The sequence below is a fragment of the Hippoglossus hippoglossus genome, chromosome 7, assembly GCF_009819705.1.
Source record: "Hippoglossus hippoglossus isolate fHipHip1 chromosome 7, fHipHip1.pri, whole genome shotgun sequence".
Taxonomy (NCBI): domain Eukaryota; kingdom Metazoa; phylum Chordata; class Actinopteri; order Pleuronectiformes; family Pleuronectidae; genus Hippoglossus; species Hippoglossus hippoglossus.
Genome location: NC_047157.1, coordinates 21,596,850 through 21,618,494, shown reverse-complemented (window position 1 = coordinate 21,618,494; position 21,645 = coordinate 21,596,850). Strand labels below are relative to the sequence as shown.

The 21,645-nt window shown below is 42.4% G+C and overlaps 2 protein-coding genes across 6 annotated transcripts in view; one reads left to right on the top strand and one right to left on the bottom strand.

Moving 5' to 3' along the window:
• Positions 1-13,343, top strand: part of scube3 (signal peptide, CUB domain, EGF-like 3) — a 68,299-nt gene extending 54,956 nt beyond the window's left edge. For 3 of the 4 annotated variants that reach the window (XM_034591946.1, XM_034591945.1, XM_034591942.1), the window contains 14 exons: positions 3,161-3,277; positions 7,445-7,567; positions 8,325-8,441; positions 8,530-8,622; positions 8,720-8,836; positions 9,656-9,817; positions 9,940-10,143; positions 10,740-10,901; positions 11,001-11,168; positions 11,271-11,432; positions 11,519-11,716; positions 11,824-11,976; positions 12,513-12,592; positions 12,846-13,343. In XM_034591946.1, coding sequence (XP_034447837.1) covers positions 3,161-3,277; positions 7,445-7,567; positions 8,325-8,441; positions 8,530-8,622; positions 8,720-8,836; positions 9,656-9,817; positions 9,940-10,143; positions 10,740-10,901; positions 11,001-11,168; positions 11,271-11,432; positions 11,519-11,716; positions 11,824-11,976; positions 12,513-12,592; positions 12,846-12,998 — 2,009 coding nt within the window. In that variant the 3' untranslated portion in view covers positions 12,999-13,343. The remainder of the gene's footprint in view (positions 1-3,160; positions 3,278-7,444; positions 7,568-8,324; positions 8,442-8,529; positions 8,623-8,719; positions 8,837-9,655; positions 9,818-9,939; positions 10,144-10,739; positions 10,902-11,000; positions 11,169-11,270; positions 11,433-11,518; positions 11,717-11,823; positions 11,977-12,512; positions 12,593-12,845) is intronic. The other variant, XM_034591943.1, reaches the window with a different exon arrangement.
• Positions 13,344-16,544: 3,201 nt separating this feature from the next.
• LOC117765384 (C4b-binding protein alpha chain-like) lies at positions 16,545-21,594 on the bottom strand. Of its 2 annotated transcripts, none has more exons than XM_034591949.1 (11): positions 21,466-21,594; positions 21,177-21,371; positions 20,189-20,288; positions 20,038-20,111; positions 19,224-19,451; positions 18,098-18,292; positions 17,460-17,556; positions 17,296-17,369; positions 17,029-17,208; positions 16,758-16,943; positions 16,545-16,663 (listed from the first exon to the last, which is right to left on the bottom strand). In XM_034591949.1, exons 1-11 carry the CDS (start codon positions 21,581-21,583, stop codon positions 16,644-16,646), a joined length of 1,467 nt encoding a protein of 488 aa, XP_034447840.1. In that variant the 5' UTR covers positions 21,584-21,594; the 3' UTR covers positions 16,545-16,643. The 2 variants fall into 2 exon arrangements, with proteins under 2 accessions (XP_034447840.1, XP_034447841.1); XM_034591950.1 differs by having other exon boundaries at positions 16,545-16,666; positions 16,761-16,943.
• Between the last annotated feature and the right edge of the window lie 51 nt (positions 21,595-21,645).

Below are 21,645 nucleotides of genomic sequence, written 5' to 3'. Positions count from 1 at the left end.
GCCCTGTATTCCTGGTAATAGAAGCTGCTGCTTGTTGGAGGTGTCACGGTGACATCAGTGACACTTAACCAGGCGTTTGCCGTCTCCACGAGGTGCTGAGATGTGTAAACTGAACTCTGGCTTTATCTTGGTTTAAACAGTCATGGTGTTTCCCTGCTGTCAGCGGACCGTGGCCCAAGAGTCAGGACGGGACACGTCTGCTGAGCCCCTGTCGGCATTCCTCCACCCTCGACACCCTCCTCCTCACTCCTAATCCCCATGAGGGCACTTAGGGAGATGTGCATCAGCCCGCGTGTGTTCTCCAGAGGGAACATCTATGATAAAGCTCTTATCTGTTCTGTATATAAACAACAGTGACCTCTTCCTGAATTTCAGCCAATGCCATTTGGCCTCCCTAGAATTTTATTTTTTCAGCAAGGGCGGAGATTAAAGGGATAAACCGAGAGAGAACAAAGAGAGGAAATAATTGAAGGAAACTCCATCTTAGTCTGTCCGTCTCTTAATATGACTGCTCTCACTTAATCTTTCCATTGCTCCCTGCATGTGCGTGGCCTCATGATGTGGTCCAGCCCAGCACTGCATACTTCACCTTGCTTGGTAAATAGGGGCTGTAGCTCCCAGATGTCTTCCACACTTCTACTCTGCTGCATGGCCCGAAAAAATAACGATATAATGATAAGTTGCAGATCGACTTCTGGCGTCACTTAGTGCAACATTTTCTGAGGGTAAACTCAGTCACCACGCCCTAATTCCCAGAGGGATTTAGACTCTTCACTTAAAAGTGCACCAAGCATAGTTTATACTTAATATGCCCAAAACAATCACTTTTGCAATGGCTCATGGGGCGTGTGCCAGCCCATGCTGCTCTCATCTTCCTGTGCTGTTATTAATCACCTGAGGCCACAAATCCCAGGGACTCTCTGCTTTCATTTTTGTTTGAGGTCACTTTTGATCTGCGGGTGCGCCAGGTTTGGAAATTTGAAAAGATTGTTCCATTTGAATTGTGATTGTTTTTTTCTTCGTGGGAGGGAATTTATTCACCTCGGCGAGGTGTCGTTGAGTCATGCGTCCATCAACGAAACATTCCGGGGGTTTTCAAACTTTTAAACATCAACCTGTGGATCTCCTCCAAAGCTTGTAAACTGATCACTTAATGAACTTTTAATCTCGGCACCGTTTCATCTTTTTCTGGTGATCTGCCAAGCACTAACTTCAATAAGTGTTTTTACTGGTCTGCACAGAGTTCAGCTGTGCTGACTCTGAAGGATTATGCCTGGTGTGAATATTTGGTTAAGTATTATGAAAGCATGGGAGATTTGTGCAGACATTTATCAGTCTGTCTTCTTGCTTTCTTCCAGGTAACCCATTATTTAACTGCACTCCTGTAATTGCTGTGAAATACCTGTGTCATCTGTTTGATGGTGGCTGGCGCTGTAGTGGATGAAAAGGATGAAATGCACAATATTCCTGGGAAAATCCTCCAAACCTTTATTTTTTATTTTTTTAATTAACCAATTAAACATCCAGCGAAGTTGTGGCACATCCCCGTTTTCTCCCAGCATGCGCTGCCCGGGCTTGACACAGATTCTTGCTGACATTAAAGGAAACTTTGATGTTAATAAAACCAAATGTCATCCGTCTCCTGTAGCTTCATGTATCAATCCCAACGGACTTTGAGCCCATGACATTTAAAAGCAACTTATCAGCCTGCGCATGTAAGAGAGCAGAGGAGCTGAAGAAGATAAGACACTGACAGGCAGGAAGGAGCCGTTTCAATGTGGATTTGCAGGTTTGATGAGGTTGAGGTTTCGTCTTATCTTCATTCCCACTGTGACCAACCTCTTGGGCCAATCGGCTATCGTCTGACGATGAATTAGCCTCGGGGGGGCAACGGCCAATATTCTGGGGCTTCCGGTGGAGACGGTGGATATCAAGGCCAAGACAGGTCTTCCATTGGCTATAAACCATTTAGAGTCAGAGTAGAACATTTCTCCAGACAAAACACAAATGAATGCAGATAAATTTAAAATCCGATAGCAGATGCATTTCGTTCTACATCCATATCGATACATTTTGGTTTGAAAATACAAATACGCCTGGCATCCACACTACTGCCGAGTTTCAGAGCCGCTACAATGGAAACATTTGGAAACTCCACTCACCCTGTTTTACTTTGAAAACTCCTGGGATGTTTTAGTCTGGACGAAACGATGACGTAGACGCTCAAAGCTTGCTTATTGGGTCTTTTCGGTCCCAATGTAGCCTTCACTGATTTGTCAGGCTCCATCACGTGACGACTTCTAGAAGAAATTTGTCGTTAGTCTTGGCTAACGGAATAGAACGCAACACAGATGATCAGTTACAAACGTCGCTGACCTTGTTGCTTAACGGCTATTGTGCGTTTAAATCGTACATTTTACGACACTAAGAAAACGTAGTATGTGGATGAAGCCTCAGTCAATGTGGTCTCCACACGGACTGTTTACCTACAGGTAACCAAAGCCTGCTCCAACCTGATTCGTCAAACTAGAAACAGAAAGCAGAATGTTATCAGCCCCAAACTCTCGTCCCTCACGTACAGATTCTCTGGAGAATCTGAGAGATCAGAGATTATACTGTGACCTACTACATTTGTCTTTTCTTCAAGGATTTTTCAATGCATGATATTTATGTGACCTGGGAAACAGAAGAGTAAAGACGTCAGATTACGGAGTCTCCAACATTTCTGGGTCATTTCTATTATGGTTAAGAGGAGAAGTGATTGGCAGGTTCTGTGTGGGGACAACAAAAAAAGTTCCTTCAGTCCCTATTATCAGGTGCAGAGCAGACTTTCCTTTGTCTCCTGCTGCGGCTGCTTGTTATTTCAAAAGTACTTTGAGAATTCCATTTCAGAGCATCAAAATGGAAAACTGCATGACAGCAGGAGGTCAGCCACCAAGCGCGGAACAGAAGACGTCTTCTTTTTTTCCCAAGAGATGCCTTTTTCTGGTTGTTGTGATTTGACCCATCGCAAACAATGAACACATAAGAAAACATGAAAGCAGGAACCCATGCTGTGATGGTGCGGGGAGAATCCTGTTTGAAAATGGAAAGATCTTTTTTCTGTAATTTGCTGAAGTGATGTAGAAGGTTCTAACAGCGTGTCTTTCTGTCCACACAGACATCGACGAATGCTCTTTCGACCGCGCGTGCGACCACTTCTGTGTGAACTCTGCCGGCAGCTTCCAGTGCCTCTGTCAAAGAGGCTACGTTCTGTACGGCCTGGCACACTGTGGAGGTGAGCACCCCCCCCCCTTCATCTCATACCTCCCTCGCTAACCCTCTATCAGTCCCTGTTTGGCAGGAAAAACACAAGAACACTAGAAAGAGATGATTAATGTTGATTTAAATTTTATTCTGACAGCTTATATGGGACCAGAGCAGAGATTGAACTGATAAATTAAAGCGTTTTATCGACTTGAGATCATTTCTGATTCATTTCCGAGGCATGTTTCAGTCTGTAAATTTAGTTTCCTACTTTATTTGAGTGTTTTTAGCATCAAAGTGTCTAAAGTGATGTCAGTAAGATGGTCATAAACGTGTCAACAAGTATTGAGTGGATTCACTACATTCACAGTTCATTGAGAGTGAATTGTCAAGATAACTAATGAGCGCCACCATGAGGTTAATGGGTTAATAATTATGGTTGTGACATATCCCAACTAGTGTTGATTGGGATATTCGCCCCTTTGAGTTATTATAGCTTTGCTTTTCCCTTCACATGTCCAAATACCATCATTCAGCCTCAGTTGTACTTTGTGTTTAGTGCTAATGAGCAAATGCTGACATTCTATGATATGTTTGTGGACATAAACATTTTCATACACGTTCGCCTGCATTACTTCCTGACGTCATCACTTATAAACCAGTTAACTTAATTTTACAATCGGCTTTAAATAGTAAATAACTTCTAATGTGAACTTGTCAAATGTTTAATTTTTGTCCCTTTGCAAACTGTGTGTCTGTCTCTCACAAGCACTTAACGTATACAGATGTTTTTATGATTAACATGATTAACGTTTATATATAATATACATGTCTGTCACACCTGATCCTTTGTATTCGCTCTTGTTCTCATGTAAGTATTGGAAGGAGGCGTCAAGGTGCTGCTTTAACGTTCTAAATATAAATACAGCACATTTTGTTTACAGCGGTGAATAGGACCTTCGGAGGTCATTATTCATCAGTATTGATGAATAATGTGAAAATCAACTTGAATCATCTTGACAGATTGTCCATCAAAGTATTTTATGATTATTGTTCCTGTCAAGTGAACATTCAGCGATTCTTTAAAAAAACATCTTCATTCTGATATCAGAGATGTTAGAGATGCAGAACAACAAGAAACTAAAGAAATCAACATCATTGTGCTTTTGTTCTGCTGTTGTTTTGCTTTTCACCAGCTTCCTCGTAAATCTGGATGTCACAGTCCTTGAAAAAACATCAGCGCGGTAGAGTTGCCGCATGCATCTGCGTTCAAGGATAAAAGTACATGTAGCTAAATGCTCGCTCTGATGGATTACCCATCACAAGCCAGTTTTAAGTCTCCGCAAGTTGATTCTCAAATGGACTGAAATGAGCTGAAACAGGTGGCTGCCTGGAAGGCAGGAAATCAATCTGAGAACTTACGCTACACTTGGCAGTAATGTAAAATGTAGACGATTTGCGCTGCAGTTAATGGACTAAAACATGACAAACCATCGGCGTCAGGCAGAGGAGGACCACGTCCATCAAGCACTAGCAGGTACACTGTACTCTGGTGTGGAACAAATAGCAGAAGTAGCCTTTGGTGTCAGGAGGTGTGTGGGGGCGCGTCGGCTCTGCCTGGCAGGCAGCTGAAAGAGGCCCGCCGGAGCACATCAGGATGTTGTGGCGGCTCTTTGATGGAGTGTGTATCACCAGTTAGAATCTGCTGCTGTCTCCAGCGCCTCAGGGCCTCACAGTAGTTGTGGGAGAGACACGGAGAGAGACAGCGTATGCACTCACATCTCAAACATACACAGCTCTGCAGTGATTTGTTCTGTGTTTTGTTTTCGTCTGTACTTTGACACGTCTACTGATCAGGAATGTTGCAACAAAGACGAGAACAGCGGTAAAGTTAAGATGTATGGGATTGTCAGGTCTGCACAAACACAGCAGTGCAGTTAATTACACCCTCAAAAGGTTACATGATGTTTCCTGTCTGTATCTCCGCTGTCACAATCTAATAAAGATAACCATGCCTTTTAAAATGCTCCTGTAGGTCACAGGATCCTTTCCACAATAGGCAGCTGTACTCGCTGTCAGCTCAGGGAATAAAAAGCTGCAGAATTGGATTTGTGAGGCCTTTTACTCACATGATGGACGGTGATCAGGCCCCACTGAGCTGCCGTGAGGAGAAGATGGTCAGGCGTGAATGACTCTCTGTACCATTGTTGAGCGGTGCGGTGATGAATGATTTCCCTCGCCTTTCATCGGCGCTGTCGGAACTCTTAGATAACCCCCGAGATTTATGGCACTCGCTGCTGTACTTTCTCCACTCCTGGCCATAACCAAGGTTATGTTATTCCCGGTGTGGTTTATCAGCCGAAATATAGCTGTCAAACAAGGCAGAAAGCTTTGCTCAGTGTTTAACAATAGACTCACCCTAAACCAACCCAATTAGGTCGTTGACCTGCTGTCAAGCATTGTGCCGAGGCCCGTCAACATTCCTCCCGAGTGAGAGTATGTCCAGCCATTCTCCCTCTCAGCTAGCAAAACAATCCACACATATTTTGCTTATCTGGTAAGAAAATAGACCCGGCAGTTGCAGCTAAATAGCCGACTTGGTAAGTGATTTTGAGTTTACGTCATCTGATCCTGGCAGCGTGGAGCTGAACTGAACTGAGCTGCTTTATCTACAGACAGAGTTTAAGTTTTGTAATTGTAACTCTTATGAAACCACGTTTAAATTCACTAGATCTGGATTTTTTTTTATTTGCATCCACACAAAATTACACACATTCATAAATATCAGTCCCCTAAACAATCCGGATTTCTTTTTTAATGCAGATCCATGAATTATTCTGAGAAATCAATGGAAATGTTGAAAAAACGATTTTAAAGAAAGCTAAAAATAAAATTCCCCCGATCCGCGCCCTGATTCTGATCCGCACCAAAATTAAATGGGTTCTACCCTGATCCAAACCACATCCTTCCACCAAGTTTCATGGTCATCAGTCCAGTAGTTCCTGCGTAATCCTGTTCATAAACAAACAAACAGACCTTGGCCTTCTTGTGTGGGGGGGGGGGGGGATTATAACCTGACTGTTCAGACTTGCCAGAGTTTAGCCAGAGTTCTCCCTTCTCGTGCTCACATTAGGATGTTGGTTGCACTGGGAGTTGCTGATGTTGATGAGTAAGCTCAGAAAAATTGATTAAAATCTGAAGATGTTGATGTTTCCATGAGCTCCCGAACCCGCCCTGAAATTCCTCTCCGTGACACAAAGCAGTTGTTGAATTAAATGTTAGATTGTCTTGTTGTGTCCTTTTTTCCCCCCTCTGAGCTCTTCTCTTCCCTTGTTCTCTGAGAGCACAGAACGAAAAGACCACAGAGAGACGTGGAAGAAAGGTCAGAATGCGTCTGTTTGGTTGCAAGTGCGCGAGGAAAACAGAGAAGTCAAAACAGCAGTTGCTGGCGGATGAGCTCAGCTTCCATCAGATATTCATTAGAGTTCTTTGTCTCTTAAATTGTGGGCTTTGATGCGGAGGATAAGCAGCGCATCGCTCACCAGCAGCTCCGGCTGGCACGCCGCGGCTGATGAAGTCATCATCTTCTTCTGGGAGTGCAGAGGCGCACAGACTGTTTTTAATCAGGGTGAATAATTGAATGAGACAGGGAAGAGCATTTCATATCAGCAGGCCCCGATCATCTATCACTGCCATTATCTGCGCCTCTCTCTCTCGCTCTCTCTCCCGGTGTCCCCACCACTTTGTCCGCAGCCTGGCACGTCCTCGGCTCCACTCGCTAAGCTAATTTTCTGTCTGGCCGTCAATGGCGGCCAGCCTGCATCTGGATCCCGGATAATTTTAGTGGTTTGAGCTCAGCACGTGTTGGGAAAAGGTGATTATAATTTGTTGGCCGCACACAAGTCGTCCCCACACGGAGGAGCGCAGCGGTTTTGACCATGAAATTGAATGTGGCGTCATCCAAACACAGAATCACTTCTGTTTACAGGCAAACACATTAATCTTCCCTGGATGTGAGTCTCTGACAGGACGGATCCAGCTGACCTCATAGACACTCCTCAAATGATTTCATTCGACAGAAATTAACTCCAGATTGTTTTGATGCTTGTCTCTTGATGTTGTGAGCCTTTTTTTTTTTATTTCCCTCCCATATCTGCATGAGCACTAAACATCTATATGCAAACGTTTCTATTCGCAGATATCGATGAATGCAGTATAAATCATGGGGGGTGCAAATATGGCTGCATCAACTCTCTGGGGAGCTACGAGTGTACCTGTCCACCAGGGTACAAGCTGCACTGGAACAGGAAGGACTGCGTTGGTACGTAGCAGCACTGCCCCTGTGTGGTGGATCCACTGAGTCACACTCTGAACTCATCGGCCTCCTCTGGCTGTGGGATATATCTGTGTGTGTCTCTCTCTCAGCTTTCTTTATTTAGATATATTACCTTACTGCCATTCTATAGATTATTCATAGCCCCGAAACTGTTGGACACTGTTTTTCAATCTGCTTCATTACTGGTGATAATTACAGTTGCGAAGGTGGGATCGCTCTCTCTCTCTCTCTCTCTCTCTCTCTCTCTCTCTCTCTCTCTCTCTCTCTCTCTCTCTCTCTCTCTCTCTCTCTCTCTCTGTTAGAGAAACACCCTGGGTTTTATTTATCTATCAGGCCTTTATTGTTCTGACTCCAGATTTCCTCACCTCACTGCTGTCTTTTAATGTGGGTTGAGCTCAAATGACTGGATTCTCTGCAGGTGCTCACTGTTTTTACTGAGTTTGATAAATCCACATTTTCTCACCATGCCCCTGCAACATGAAATAACTTACAGAACAATCTCAGGCTCAACTCATTATCATCCCGAGGGCGATTTAAGTTTTTAATCTCAACTTGTTTAGCCTCTAGCTGTTCTTGTTTCAGTTGATTCATTTGCTTGAAATTAAATTTTCTGAAATGTATTTTTTACCGAAGCCTTTCACTTCTGCTCTTGTTTTTTGCTATTTGGCAAATATTTTTTGTATTTTCTTTGTGTCGTGGAATGCATTGTTTATTTTCTGTGTCTACCTACCTCTCTCCTCAGAACTCGTGAAGTGCTTTGCTGGACTGGTGGCACCCAAAGCAACACTGACCTGTAGCAAGACAGGCAAGAAAGAGAGCTGCTCCCTCACCTGTGCCTCTAAAGCTCACTATCTGGCAGGTACGTCCCTCCCAGTGACAGTGCACTCTTACAATGCTAAACCCTGAAAGTCAAAGTAGTTTCCAGTTTTGTTTGTGATCTTTTCCAGAGTCTGACAGCAGCTACTCAGTCAGTTGTGGTATCCCCATCTTCAGAGGAAAGTCTCCCTCCAGGCTCAACTCCAGCAGTCATAGCTGCATAGGTTCGATTCCCCTCCAGATTCTTATGATCAAACAGCAATTCAAACACACTCTCTGTTTCTGTGTGCTCTTACACGCTGTTGCTGTGTTTGTGTGTAGAGACTCTGGCTCCTCCAGTGAAGCAGACGGCTTCTTTCAAGATTAAAAACGCCAAATGTCACCTGCACCCCAAACTGACCGGCAGGACGGAGGACAGGGGACGGACACTAGGACCAGGTCAGTCTTAGTGTGTGTGTGTGTGTGTGTGTGTGTGTGTGTGTGTGTGTGTGTGTGTGTGTGTGTGTGTGTGTGTGTGTGTGTGTGTGTGTGTGTGTGTGTGTGTGTGTGTGTGTGTGTGTGTGTGTGTGTGTGTGTGTGTGTGCGCTGTCTTTTGTAGAAAATTATAGGAGCGTATTTGGTTATTTTTCATAATTTTTCCAAATTTGAAATTCAAAGGTTTTTTCTTGCAAGCAAATCAAATGTGAGGATTTGCTGTTGCTACTTGTTACATAACGTAATATTATTATTAATATATTTGATTTTATATTTAAGAAATTTCTTTATATTTAATCTGGATATTTTTTGGTTTTATTCTGATATATTTCAATATATTTTATCAGAATATTTGTAGGTTTTATTTTTTTATATTTCTATATATTTAGGTTTTTATTTTGATATATTTCTTTATATTTTATCTGAATTATTTTTAGGTTTTATTCTGATATATTTGTGTACATTTTAACTGAATATTATCAGGTTTATTTTGACATATTTCTATATATTTTAAATGAATCTTTTCATGTTTTATTTTGATTTATTTATATACATTTTAGATGAATATTACGGGGCTTTAGATTGTTGACAAATTCTGAGAATTTTTTTACAACATTTAATAGAAGCGATATGTAGTTGACCAATGAAGAAAATAATCAGCAGATTAATCAATCTATAGTTGTTTCCCTAATGTAACTACTAATGACTACATTTCTTATTTTTCACCTATAAATGGGCTTTGCAGGTTTATCTCACACAGACTGTGATATCATGTGTTCACAGGAGGGGGGCAGCCCTGCAGCAACTGCCTCGTAACGTTTGTCAACCTCAGATGTGACTCCTCAAAGAAAACCAAAGGACGACGTGCTCGTAACCCATCCAACAAAGAGGTAACTCGCATTACTCTGGAGCTGGAGGCCGAGGTCAAACCTGGAGACACCACAGGTCGGTCACCTCACTCAGAAGAACACGTTGTTGACCTTGGGGCTGTCGTATTGTGCCACAGATTTCACTGTCAGTCATTATTCTTTTTTTTATTTCTACGTCTTTAATGTACCTAAAACCAGGCAGTTGTAACCTCAGCTGCCTGAGACAGCGCATGGAGAAGCAGGTGAAGACGTACATCAAGGCTCTGAAGAAGTCCATCAACCAGGAGCGCTTCCTGATCCGAGTCGCGGGTTTGGAATACGAGGTCGCCCAAAAACTTCCCCAGGCTGCTTCCAGTCAAGAGAACTGTGGCCCGGGATCGGAGCGGGAGAGCGGCCGATGTGGTAAGACCGTGGAGCGGGACCAGGGCTGACGAGTCACCTGTTTTAGTGCAAAATCCATTAAAACCAAAACTAGACTCTGAATTTAATGTTATATCAAAACACATGCTGCCATAATCTGCAATACACTGAAGTATACGTTCTTTACCCACTTTATTGACTACATCGATCCAATTCAGCCATGAAGTCTATTTTTATGATGCCAAACGTGTTCCTGTGCACGTAGTGATGTTAATTAACTTATACAGCGTGTTTTAGCTGTGAGGTCATAGTCCGTGGAGGAAGAGAATTGCACTTTATTCAGAGGTGTTTCTAATATGTCAATCGTAAGGACAATAACATTTAAAACACCTTTCGATTAAATATATTCAGCACCGCCTGTAACTATGATCTCTATGATAATAATATGGATTTACACATTGAATTGCATTAGATTGTTCAAGTGTATCTAGTAACGTGAACAGTATATTCATATTTAGTGGATCATCTGTTCCAGGGACAAGAAGAAAACTGAAATCAAAACATAGTTTAAGGTTTGCATTTCAGTTTTTTTAAATGTTTGTCATCTCTGATTGGATCCGTTGTGGATATTCTCTCAGTCAGATGTTTGTCGGGGTCGTATTACCACGGCGAGCAGGAGCGCTGCGTCCAGTGTCCACCGGGGACTTTCCAGGAGAGGGAGGGGCAGCTGGCCTGTGACCTCTGCCCCGGCAGCGACGGCCACGGGCCTGTGGGGGCACGGAACATCTCCTCCTGTGCAGGTAGCCCCAGAGACAATATTAAAGAGGTGTATATGTGTTTAGATTAAGAGCTTCTGTCCTAATCAAGCTTACTCTCTGTGTTCTTCAAATCAAATCCAGGCCAGTGTCCGACAGGCTCCTTCTCCAGCGATGGCTTCAAACCGTGTCAGCCGTGCCCTCTGGGAACCTACCAGGCAGATCTGGGACGGACCCTGTGCTTCCCCTGTGGCGGAGGACTGGGCACCAAGCGGGAAGGTGCCAGCTCCTTCCACGACTGTGAGGTCAAAGGTCAGCGTGTGCTCTTTTTGATTAAAAAGGCAGGAAAATATACTTGTTTAATCAACAAAGCTGCAGCCACTGACGTGTCTTTCTTTCCACTTCACCCTGCAGTTCAGTGTTCTCCCGGTCATTACTACAACACCACAGTACACCGGTGCATCCGCTGCCCTGTGGGGACCTATCAGACAGAGTTTAGACAGAACTACTGTATCACCTGCCCAGGAAACACCACCACGGACTTTGATGGGGCCACGAGCGTATCGCAGTGCAAGAGTGAGCCTGGAAGTGACAGTTTAGTGTTGTGTGTGATTTCTCAACCAGCGGCTGGAATCTAATGTGTTTTGTTTGTGTATGTCTAGACAGGCAATGCGGTGGAGAGATGGGAGAGTTCATGGGTTACATTGAGTCACCGAACTACCCCGGTAATTACCCCGCCAACGTGGAATGTATCTGGAACATCAACCCGCCCAGCAAACGCAAGATCCTCATCGTGGTGCCGGAGATTTTCCTGCCCTCCGAGGACGAGTGTGGAGATGTGTTGGTGATGAGGAAGAACTGTGAGTTTCCTCTCCTTTCCAGTCTTCAATTTACTGAAAGCACACAATGTAAGGAACAGTTCTGAAAACCTGTTTGGTCATCTTTGTCCCGTCTGTGCCCCTGCAAGGGTCAGCTACATCCATCACCACCTATGAGACGTGTCAGACGTACGAGCGGCCAATCGCCTTCACAGCTCGCTCCAGACGTCTGTGGATTAACTTCAAGTCCAACGAGGCCAACAGCGCCCGGGGCTTCCAGATCCCCTACGTCACCTATGATGGTATGGAACACGCCCATTTATCACAGCGGCTAACTACTAATATGAATGTCTATAAAACAAGTTTTTAAACTCTATGATGCGTTTATTATCACCTTAGAGATTGTAGCTTTGGAAAGACAACAAAAGAATCTTCCTCTTACATGTAACATTTTTTTATTTAAAGCAATAAAGCACACATGGTTTGGGAAATCCAGTTTCAAGTGTTAAGAACGAAGTCTTTAAATAAACTGACTCAAGATTACAGAAAATTTTATGGAATTCAATGTGTAATTACTCCATGTGGCCACAGTGGGCGCTGTTTTGGTTTTTACAAATAAGTTAAAAAGAATTGTTATTTATCAGCAGACACATACTGATATGTTTCACAGCGTTTATATAAACAACTGATACTGAAGCTGTGTCTTTGTTTTTTGTTTTTTTTGTTTTTTTTGGTCATGCCTCTGTATTATATTATTCCCCAACTAAGCCTGTTTTGTATGTCCCACGGTGGCTAGTAATGGTGTCCTGTGTTGTCTCCCGTGTGTTTCTGAATTCAGAGGACTATGAACAGCTTGTAGAGGACATAGTGAGGGACGGACGACTCTACTCTTCAGAAAACCACCAAGAAATCCTCAAGGTTTGCAACTTTATTTATTCTTACTGTGTTTATTTTGGTCTTTACTCGCGCTTAAGCTGTAAGATATTGTTGGGCAAAGTAAAGCTGCTGCTAACAAATATATTGGTGCTTGCATGAGTCAAATGGTGCATTAATAATAATAATAAGATGTAAATCTCATATAGAAGGTGTGATTTATTTTATAGCATTGTGTAGTAGCATAAGATGTCATCATAACTATGGAAATGTGTGTTTACACATTATTTCTCCACAGGATAAAAAACTGATTAAGACTCTGTTCGACGTGCTGGCTCACCCAAACAACTACTTCAAGTACACCACTCGGGAGTCCAACGAGATGCTCCCCCGCTCCTTCATACGTCTCATCAGCAGCAAAGTCTCCGCTTTCCTGCGACCATACAAGTAAAAAGGTCGCACGGCCGACGCATTGGATCGTGACCTCCCCCGACACCCCCCCCTCCGCCTTGCAGGCCACATCCCGCAACTCTCACAGGGCTTAAAAAAAAAAAAGAAAAGAAAACGAAACACAAAACCTACCACCTTGTTTACCCTCTCGTATTTTCCATAGGCTTTGACAATAAACACTATGCAGACCTGAAGAGAACATTATTTGTGTTTTAGGTTTAATTCTTGTCCGTTTCCGTTCAGCGCAGGTCTGCAGTCCCGAGCTCAAACCCTTAGTGGGGGTGTAGAGTGTGTGATTGGGTTTGGTTTTCTATTGTGTTGTGAAACAAAACCACACACACACACACACACACACACACACACACAGAAAATAACAATAGAAACGTCGACTTCAGACAGGAGTGATGTTTTGTGTGTGTGCGGTTTGAGCTTGATAGAGCTTGTTGTTGTCGTATTTGCTTAAATGAGTGGTCTGAGTTCCAGCTCCAACTCCTACCATTAAGTATGACTGTGTGCGTGTTGTGTAAGTGTTGTGTAACCCTGGTTCCATCTTCAGTGTCTGTGTGCCGCCCTTCGAGGAGGAGCCGTCGCTGAATCTCATGTCGCAGCTGCGCTCCAGGTCATTTAAAGCCTTACTTATATTTGAGCTCTTAGAGCGACTTCCACGAGTTTTACTGTTAAAACAGTTCATCTGTGTTTTGTTTTCCGTCTGTCTGCTCGACTGCGCCGGCGTTTTCCAAACCTTGAAATCACGCCTGTCGCTCTTTTACAAGCCAACTTGCAAAGCAAATAGAAAGGTGGTGTTTTTTTTTTGTTTTATTGGTTTTATTCTAGGAACACCCGCGAACATTTGAGGGGACGAATAACAAACTAATAATAATAGTGAGAGCCACGGAAATGAGATAATGGGATGTAAGGTGGAACATGTCTCAGAGAGAGAGAGAGAGAGAGAGAAATGTCTTTGAGGGACATTGCGTTTGCTGCTTCTTTTAAAAGGTCACTTTAATTCTTCAATCTCATATTGTCTTTCTGATGTACTCAACACACTAATAGTCCGTGGGTTTTAAAACCAGCGGAATCTGAAACTCTTTAATTCTCACACACAGTTGATAAATTGATAATCTCACATTGCCTGTCAGTGGATTTCTAGTTTTACCGTGTTTTATTATTATTTGTTTTTTTTCAACAATCTTGTAAATAATGAAAATAAATTAGACGAGGGTTGAATTCTTCAATCCTAATTTGTTTACGCAGGACCCCCCCCCCCCCCCCCTTCCCCCCCTTAAAAACTTTCCACCCTTTAATGTTGCGCCCGTCTTCAGATCCAAAGACACCTAGTACTTACTCGCACCCCCCCCCACCCCTCCATACACACCCCGCTCATGTTTTATTCTGTCCCAATGAAGACAGCTCTTCCAAAGACTGCCCTAAAAAAAGAGGGGAAGGTCAAGTTGTTTGTGCACTAGATTTAGAAGTCGTCATCCTACCTTTTCACTACAAGTTCAATGAACAAAAGAAGATAACACCTTTAACTTTGGTTCCGCCCTGTTGTGACCCACACAGCGGTTGTGAAAAGGTGTTTGAAGTGGGCGGCGGTCTTGTCGAGACTCGTATGAAATATGCGTCACTACTGGCAGAAGAAGTCTCGGATTCATCGTGTCTCTCTTATACGACCAAGTATTACGGTAACATAAAGGGAAAGAACATTGCTTTTGAGAGTTGAGTTGTAAGTTTACGAAAATAAAGTCGTGATATCATAAGGTTGAAATTTAAATTTAATTTAAATATAGTCGTAAAATGATGACAATAAAAAGTCAGATTTTAGACCTGTTGCCATCGTTAAAATTAGGAATTGGGAGCATCTTTGTTAAGTTACACTTTTCAAGTTACTTAGCAGGACTTTTAAAAAGAGTTTATTTCAAAGAAAGAAGCAAACAGACACAGACTTGGAGGAAATTGCCTCTTTTTGTGGAGGAGGAAATGTTTGGTGGTCGATTGTGTATCTTTGGTTACATCTGCGTGATATTCAAAGTGGTTTCACAGTTTCTCAAGAAACCTGGAGACTGGTTGAAGATTTTGGATCCAGACGAAGTGGAACACAGGTTCTAATAGCAGCTCATTTCCTTTTTATTTATTCTCATGATATTATGACTTTCTTCCCAATTACGACTTTATCCTCACAATATTTCAACTTAATTCTCGAAACGACATTGTACTCTTAACGGGCAAAATACAAAAAGAAAACTAAATCCGTTAAAATGTGATTTAAAAATAATGGTATTTGGTGTGTTTAAAAATATGTAGATATATATGTTATGAAATTAAAACAGCGACCAAAACAGGGTGAAATAATTCATGTTTAGTCAAATCTGACACTTTGCTTCATGTTAGGATCTGCAAAGTAGTCAAGGAGTAGAATTTGGCATTTTGGCATTTTCACGTCTGTATGGAAGCTACAGCCGGTGGATAGTTAGCTTAGCATAAAGAGTGGAAATGGAGGGAAACAGCTAGCCTTGTCCTGTCTGCCTACCACATTTCTTAAGCTCAATTATTAACACATTCAGACTTTTTTGATGTAAAATTCTGAGTGTGGAAACAACAGTGTGTGGTTTTTACTAAAGAGTTGATCGAGCACAGTGACGACGGGAGTCTCGGCAAGAAAGTGCATGAGCAAATTTCCCAAAATGTCTGAGCTACTCCTTTTTAATATCAGTGTCATCAGTGCAGACAGCTACATGGTTGGTCTGTGGGCAAGTGACAATGATAATCCCCCCCCCCCACTTTAACCCACATATTCAACCTTCTAAATAAAAAGTTAAATCGAGTCGACGCTCACTCTCTGATAACGAATGAATAGATCAGGGAGGATGTTTTTGTAAATGTAAATAAAGAATACGCGGGACGCTACAAGTCGTACCATGCACCTGCACGTCTCCACGTACCTGAGCTCTAGGATGACACAAAGGGAATTTGACCACATTGTCAGATTTGAGGGCAACGCTGGGCCGAGCCATGAAAACACGAAATCCCTCTATACACATCTCACTTAAATACTTATTTTACATTTACTCCTCCGTGCAGACGTCATCACGCAGCGTCCCAGTGCCGCTGCTCACTCGGCCCACATGCCCTCATTCCCCCAAACACCCCCCCCCCCCCTCCCCGGCCAAAATCATCATCATCATCATCATCGTCTTCTCCTGCAACCTGTAGTTTTTTTTGTTTTTAATTGTTGCCTTTTAACAAGAGTTTGCTATGATGTATCATAGAGTTGATAATGATATTTGCACTTGAATTGTTATTGCTCATGTAAAAAAAAATGTCTGGATTTTGTATTGTCTTTTTAAATGAATGGAATTGGTGTTCTTATGTTCTTGTAGCTTGTTTGTCCATGAAATGCTCACTCACCGTTTAGTCTATAGAGATGATACACATACAGTAACATTATCAACTGTAAAGAAAAAGAAATGTACAGAGGTGAATGGAACAAGTTTGTACCTGTTGCTGCCCAGAAACACTTATTGAAATAAACAAACTGTACTTCAGCTTCATTTCAAACACACTTTAATGTCTGAAAGTTAAGTTTCATGAGCAAATAAGATCATTATTGCATTATTGGCTCGATGGAATACTCTGGTTTTGCATTTCAGTTCACAACTGCATGCCCTGAGAGAAAAAAAAAACATTCATTTTAAGTTTATAGTGTTTATAAAGTAAAAACATATCAAGTTACTGCAACAAATAGTTGTTTACTTACCTTACGTGCGTCTACATTTGGGCAGGTCAGGTGACCACTGGCCATCTAGACCACAGGTAACGGAGCTCTGGCCAATCATGGTGTAGCCTGTGTTACACTCGATGGATATGGTGTCCCTGTATTGATACAGGTTGATCTGAGCTCCAGCCCAGGAGGCGTTGGACACGATTGGAGACGGACATGTAATCACTGCAAAGACAGGGAGTTAAAATTTAAATTTTGCTCATGATGAAGAAGTTAAGTTGTACTAAAACAGGCTGTGTCTATCTGGGACCTTTGCATGTCGGAGGAGGTGCGCTCCATGTCCCGGTCTTGGTGCACCAGATCTCCTTTGGTCCAACAAGAGTTCCCTCACGACACTTATAGCCAATCACGCTCCTGAACGTGTACGGTGGCTCCTGAAGGTTTTTCCTCTCTGCGTTGGTCCCCTCTGGAGCCGTCTCACACACCATAGCTGGAGGAGATGCCATAGATGTAGAAAATATTACTAAAGAGATTCAGGACATTTAGAATTGATGATGTTTTTGTTTGTTCACAGCACCTTCACAAACAGGCACACGTCCATCCCAGCCGTTGTTCTTACAGTTCCTGGTGGCCGGTCCGACGAGAGTATACCTGAGGACAGGATATAAAAAAGAGAAGAGTTAAATATGTAGAAAACAACAGTCTGTATAAAAGAAGAGCTTGAATTGTTTGGTGTCTCACCCTTTATCACAGACGGCTGTAGCGGTGTCTCCAAACTCTACTCCAGTGTATGTGAACTGTCCATTCAGAATCTCTCCTGCAGAGCCGCACTGCTTTGCTTTTAAAGACAAACAACAAAAACCCTCTTAGAATTTGTCAGGACATTTCACTTGAAAGATATTGTTTCTATTTTTATGTCGACTGAAATGAAAAAGAAAAATGATAACCAGCTAAAAATGAATTTATTTCGGTAATGAATTAAGTTTGTTCAAAGGAAAGTATTTGTGATATTAGTAGTTGATATTGTTCATATTTAAAGATCACTGAGTTTTATATATTCCTCCATCAAGACAGCCACACTGAAAGAATACAATTGTTTAGGATTAAAAACTACGGCTGCATGGAGGATAACAAACATGAAATAAAAATAAAATTAAAATGTTCACCGCCACAGCATGACTTGCAAAATGGTCAAGCTAAAATCCAAAATCATTATTTAAAAGATTAAGAACAGGGTTTGGCAACTGGTGACTTCACATTCTTTTAAGTTATGAATCAAATACTGTTCATGACATCAGGACTTCAAAGACCTCAAACATAAGCATGTGTACAAAGCTTCACACTAAAGTTTGACTGTGACAGAATCTAAAAGTTCTTACGTTCACATTTCAGGAACAGCGGTGTCCACTTCCCGTTCCTGCACATGCGAAATCTGCTGCCTCCAGCTGGAGCGTGTCCAACGTCACACGTGTAGTGGACTCGGTCACCGGACGCAAAGGTTGCCATGGTGATATACTTGTCAGCGAGGTTGGCCTTGTTTTCTTTGGTGGCGAGCGGTTTGCCACATCCACCTGCTGGAGAGGAAAAGTGTCAATGAACTGACACAAGTGAGGAGTAAACCTCCATCAAGGCCAAACAGTCCGATTAAATTCCCTCATGTTTGTTCGGAAATAGTTCTAAAACTTATAAAGACACATACTAACTGTTTTTCTACTGAATCCACATCATCACAGCCACACTTTGAATGTAGTTACAGGTTTTTAGTCCCATTTCTTATCGTTCATCCCCTGTAAAAAGCCTACACCCTATAAAACCACATTTAAACCCGCTAGATCCAGATTTTTATTTGGATCTGCAACAGATTGAATAACAATCATAAATGAAATATGTACTAAGTATTTTTCACCAAGATCCATGAATTATTCCCTTGGGAAATTGGTGTCATAAAAATTGTCCTGTCTCACAAAGCTAGGAAGTGAAAAGATAATCCTGGATTTGAAATGTGGAGATCAAATTCACATCTATGTGGCCTATTTTTTTGCTCAAGTCATAGGAAATATTCACAGCTTCATAGATTAAATTCTCTGAAATAAAACTGATATGTGAGTCTTTCCTCCTCCTCCTCCTCCTCCTCCTCTTCCTCCATATCTCTGCTAACTACAGTGACTGTGTCATAATGAGGTCACGATCTTTCCCTCTGTTCCTGAGTGATGGTCTTAAATATGCCCAGAACATTATGATGTCACGGTGGAGTTAACCTTTCTCAGGAATATCATCACTTCATCATTAATTCGTGAGTTATGTGCTTTGTGACGTCAGAGTGACATTTGACCAACAGAATATCCCACTTGTCCAGATCTGTGCCAAATGTTCCCGACCTATATCGCATCCTGTCATCAAGTTTCATGGAAATCTGTTCTGTTGTTTTTCTGTAATCTTGCTCACAAACATACCAACAAAAAAACTTGACAGAGGCAATAATTGTTTATCCAGAAGAAAACGTACTTTTACTGCGAGAGGGCTGAGCAGGTCTTTCTTTCGAGGGCAGACACCGAGGGAGCTGAGGCTGCCACCGTCCACCGGGGCCACATGTGACCTGCGGAGCTCTGTTCAGCTGGAAGCCCTGACTGCAGGTGAAGGTCACGTTGTCTCCCAGCTGGTACACAGACACCGTCCCACCAGCCTTCACAGTGTGGTCCACTGCAGGGGAGGAGCAGGTGGCCGCTCCCTCTGATGAGAAAATAATCACACTTCATTAATGTGAAGTAAAAAGTACAACATTTCTCTGAAACAGAGACAAATACGTAGAAAATACGAGTATTCAAGTACACGTACCTACGTTTTGTACTTAAGTAAATGTACTTTGTTCCAATCCTTCTGTTGTTAATTGTATTCCTTAACTTACTCAAGGTTTAAACCTCTGAATATTTTCTAAATAAACTGAGAAGTTAAAGGAACGTCAAAGCACACAAGCGAAATATTTATGTAACAGCAGACCACACAACTCTGCTGGAGACGATCTGAGAAAATCTGAAACTCACAATCCTGCCACACACGGAGGAGAATGTCATTTTAGAGCAGGTGAGTTTATCCCAAAATGACAAAACACTGATGTCACGTCACACCGGATTACTCAATATCTATTTCCACAGCTTTATTCACATGGTGGAAAGATTACGCTTAAATGAATCAAGGGATTAACTTTTAACAGTGTCACATTCAGGGAGCGGTTACTGGTTCTTACAGACACAATACATTCCAATTTGATTCACCTCGAGGTTTCTGCCAACCAAAGAAGATGACTGAGTTTCAGACCCACCTCCACATTTCGGGAATTCACCGGTCCACCCAGAGCTCTTGCATACCATGTAGTTCAGTCCCTTCAGAGTGTATCTGTCAACATGGAAATGTGCAGCACAGTCACACACAGCTGACCAGGTTTTATACGAGTGTCCTCAGGTACAACTTACCCCTCATTGCACGTCGCGAAAACCTTCTGGCCAATAAATGAATTCCCTTTATATTTGAACTGTCCATTCGGTAGATCCCCGGGGTTTCCACACACTCTCTCTATAATAAATGTGATAGAGAGAGAGCGAGAGAGAGAGAGAGAAAGAGAGAGAGAGAGAGAGCGAGAGAGAGAGAGATGTCTTTGAGGGACATACGTTTGCTGCTTCTTTTAAAAGGTCACTTTAATTCTTCAATCACATATTGTCTTTCTGATGTACTCAACACACTAATAGTCCGTCGGTTTTAAAACCAGCGGAATCTGAAACTCTTTAATTCTCACACACAGTTGATAAACAGTTTTCAACAATCTTGTAAATAATGAAAATAAATTAGACGAGGGTTGAATTCTTTAATCCTAATTTGTTTAGGTAAATAATCAATCAGAGCTAAAGGGTGGAATCTGACTACCTGAATATTTAAAGGTCTTGACCTCACAATGCAAAGTGCCTTGAGATAATGTTTGTGTCTGTGATTCAATGCCATACAAATGAAAGTGAATAGAATTTTCCAGACGAAGAAACTATACATTTTTTACCAGCTGCTGCAAATCCTTCACCAACCTCAGCAAGTTTTACCAAACACTATCCATGAAAACTAACTTATGAACTTATGAAAACTGCTTAATGTATTTCTCAGGTATTCAAGAAATAAATCAAAACAAGACAATCTAATAACCTTCTTCCTCAATAAACATTGGGACAGCTCCCTGTTATAATGGGAGATATTTCTTATTTTCTTTCATATCCATGCAGGTCTAGTGTGTAGTATTGGTTGTCTAGCACGCAGGTCACCCATCAGGCCGCTAGGGGTCGTTAGGCTGCTTCTCAAATTGAATCACATAAAGTCTCTGCATAGATCCCCATTGAAATGAATCATCTCGGTGGAAAAACAACATTAAAAGTGTATTTCTGATATTTCTGTATTTCTGAAATTGTGTCATTAACTTACTCTCGCACTTCAGAGCCAGTTTGGTCCATTTTCCTTCCAAACACTGCACGGACCTGCTGCCCCTGGGAGTGAAGTCCTCCGGGCAGGTGTAGCTCACCTTCTCCCCGCTGCTGAAGCCCCGTCTGCGGCTGAACTTCTCCTCCAGCCGGGCAGGCGGCTGCTCCGGAGGTGCAGAGCATCTCTTTGCCACTTCGGCTTTTATTTATTTAGAAGATCAGCCACCGTCAGTGAACAACATCAGAAATAATCACATTCAGTGTTTTGTCCTTCTTGTCGGTGGGATATTTACCTGAAGCCAGTAAAGCAGAGAATAAACCCAGAGCCGCCCAGTAGAGACTCCTCATGATTGTGTCCTGTGAGAAACTAAAGGAAGAGAGGATTAAAGAGATGAGGAGGAGAGGAGTCATTTATACAGGGGGGGTGGTTCTCTCTCTCACTCACTCACTCACTCAGTCACTCACTCACACAC

Excerpts from the sequence above, each read along its gene's own strand:
- LOC117765384 (XM_034591949.1), bottom strand. The coding sequence starts at position 21,583 with ATGACTCCTCTCCTCCTCATCTCTTTAATCCTCTCTTCCTTTAGTTTC. Across the intron at positions 20,112-20,188 it reads TTCGCGACGTGCAATGAGGG|ATACACTCTGAAGGGACTGA; the intron begins GTAAGTTGTACC and ends CCATGTTGACAG. Across the intron at positions 17,557-18,097 it reads GCTGTTCCTGAAATGTGAAC|CAAAGCAGTGCGGCTCTGCA; the intron begins GTAAGAACTTTT and ends TGTCTTTAAAAG.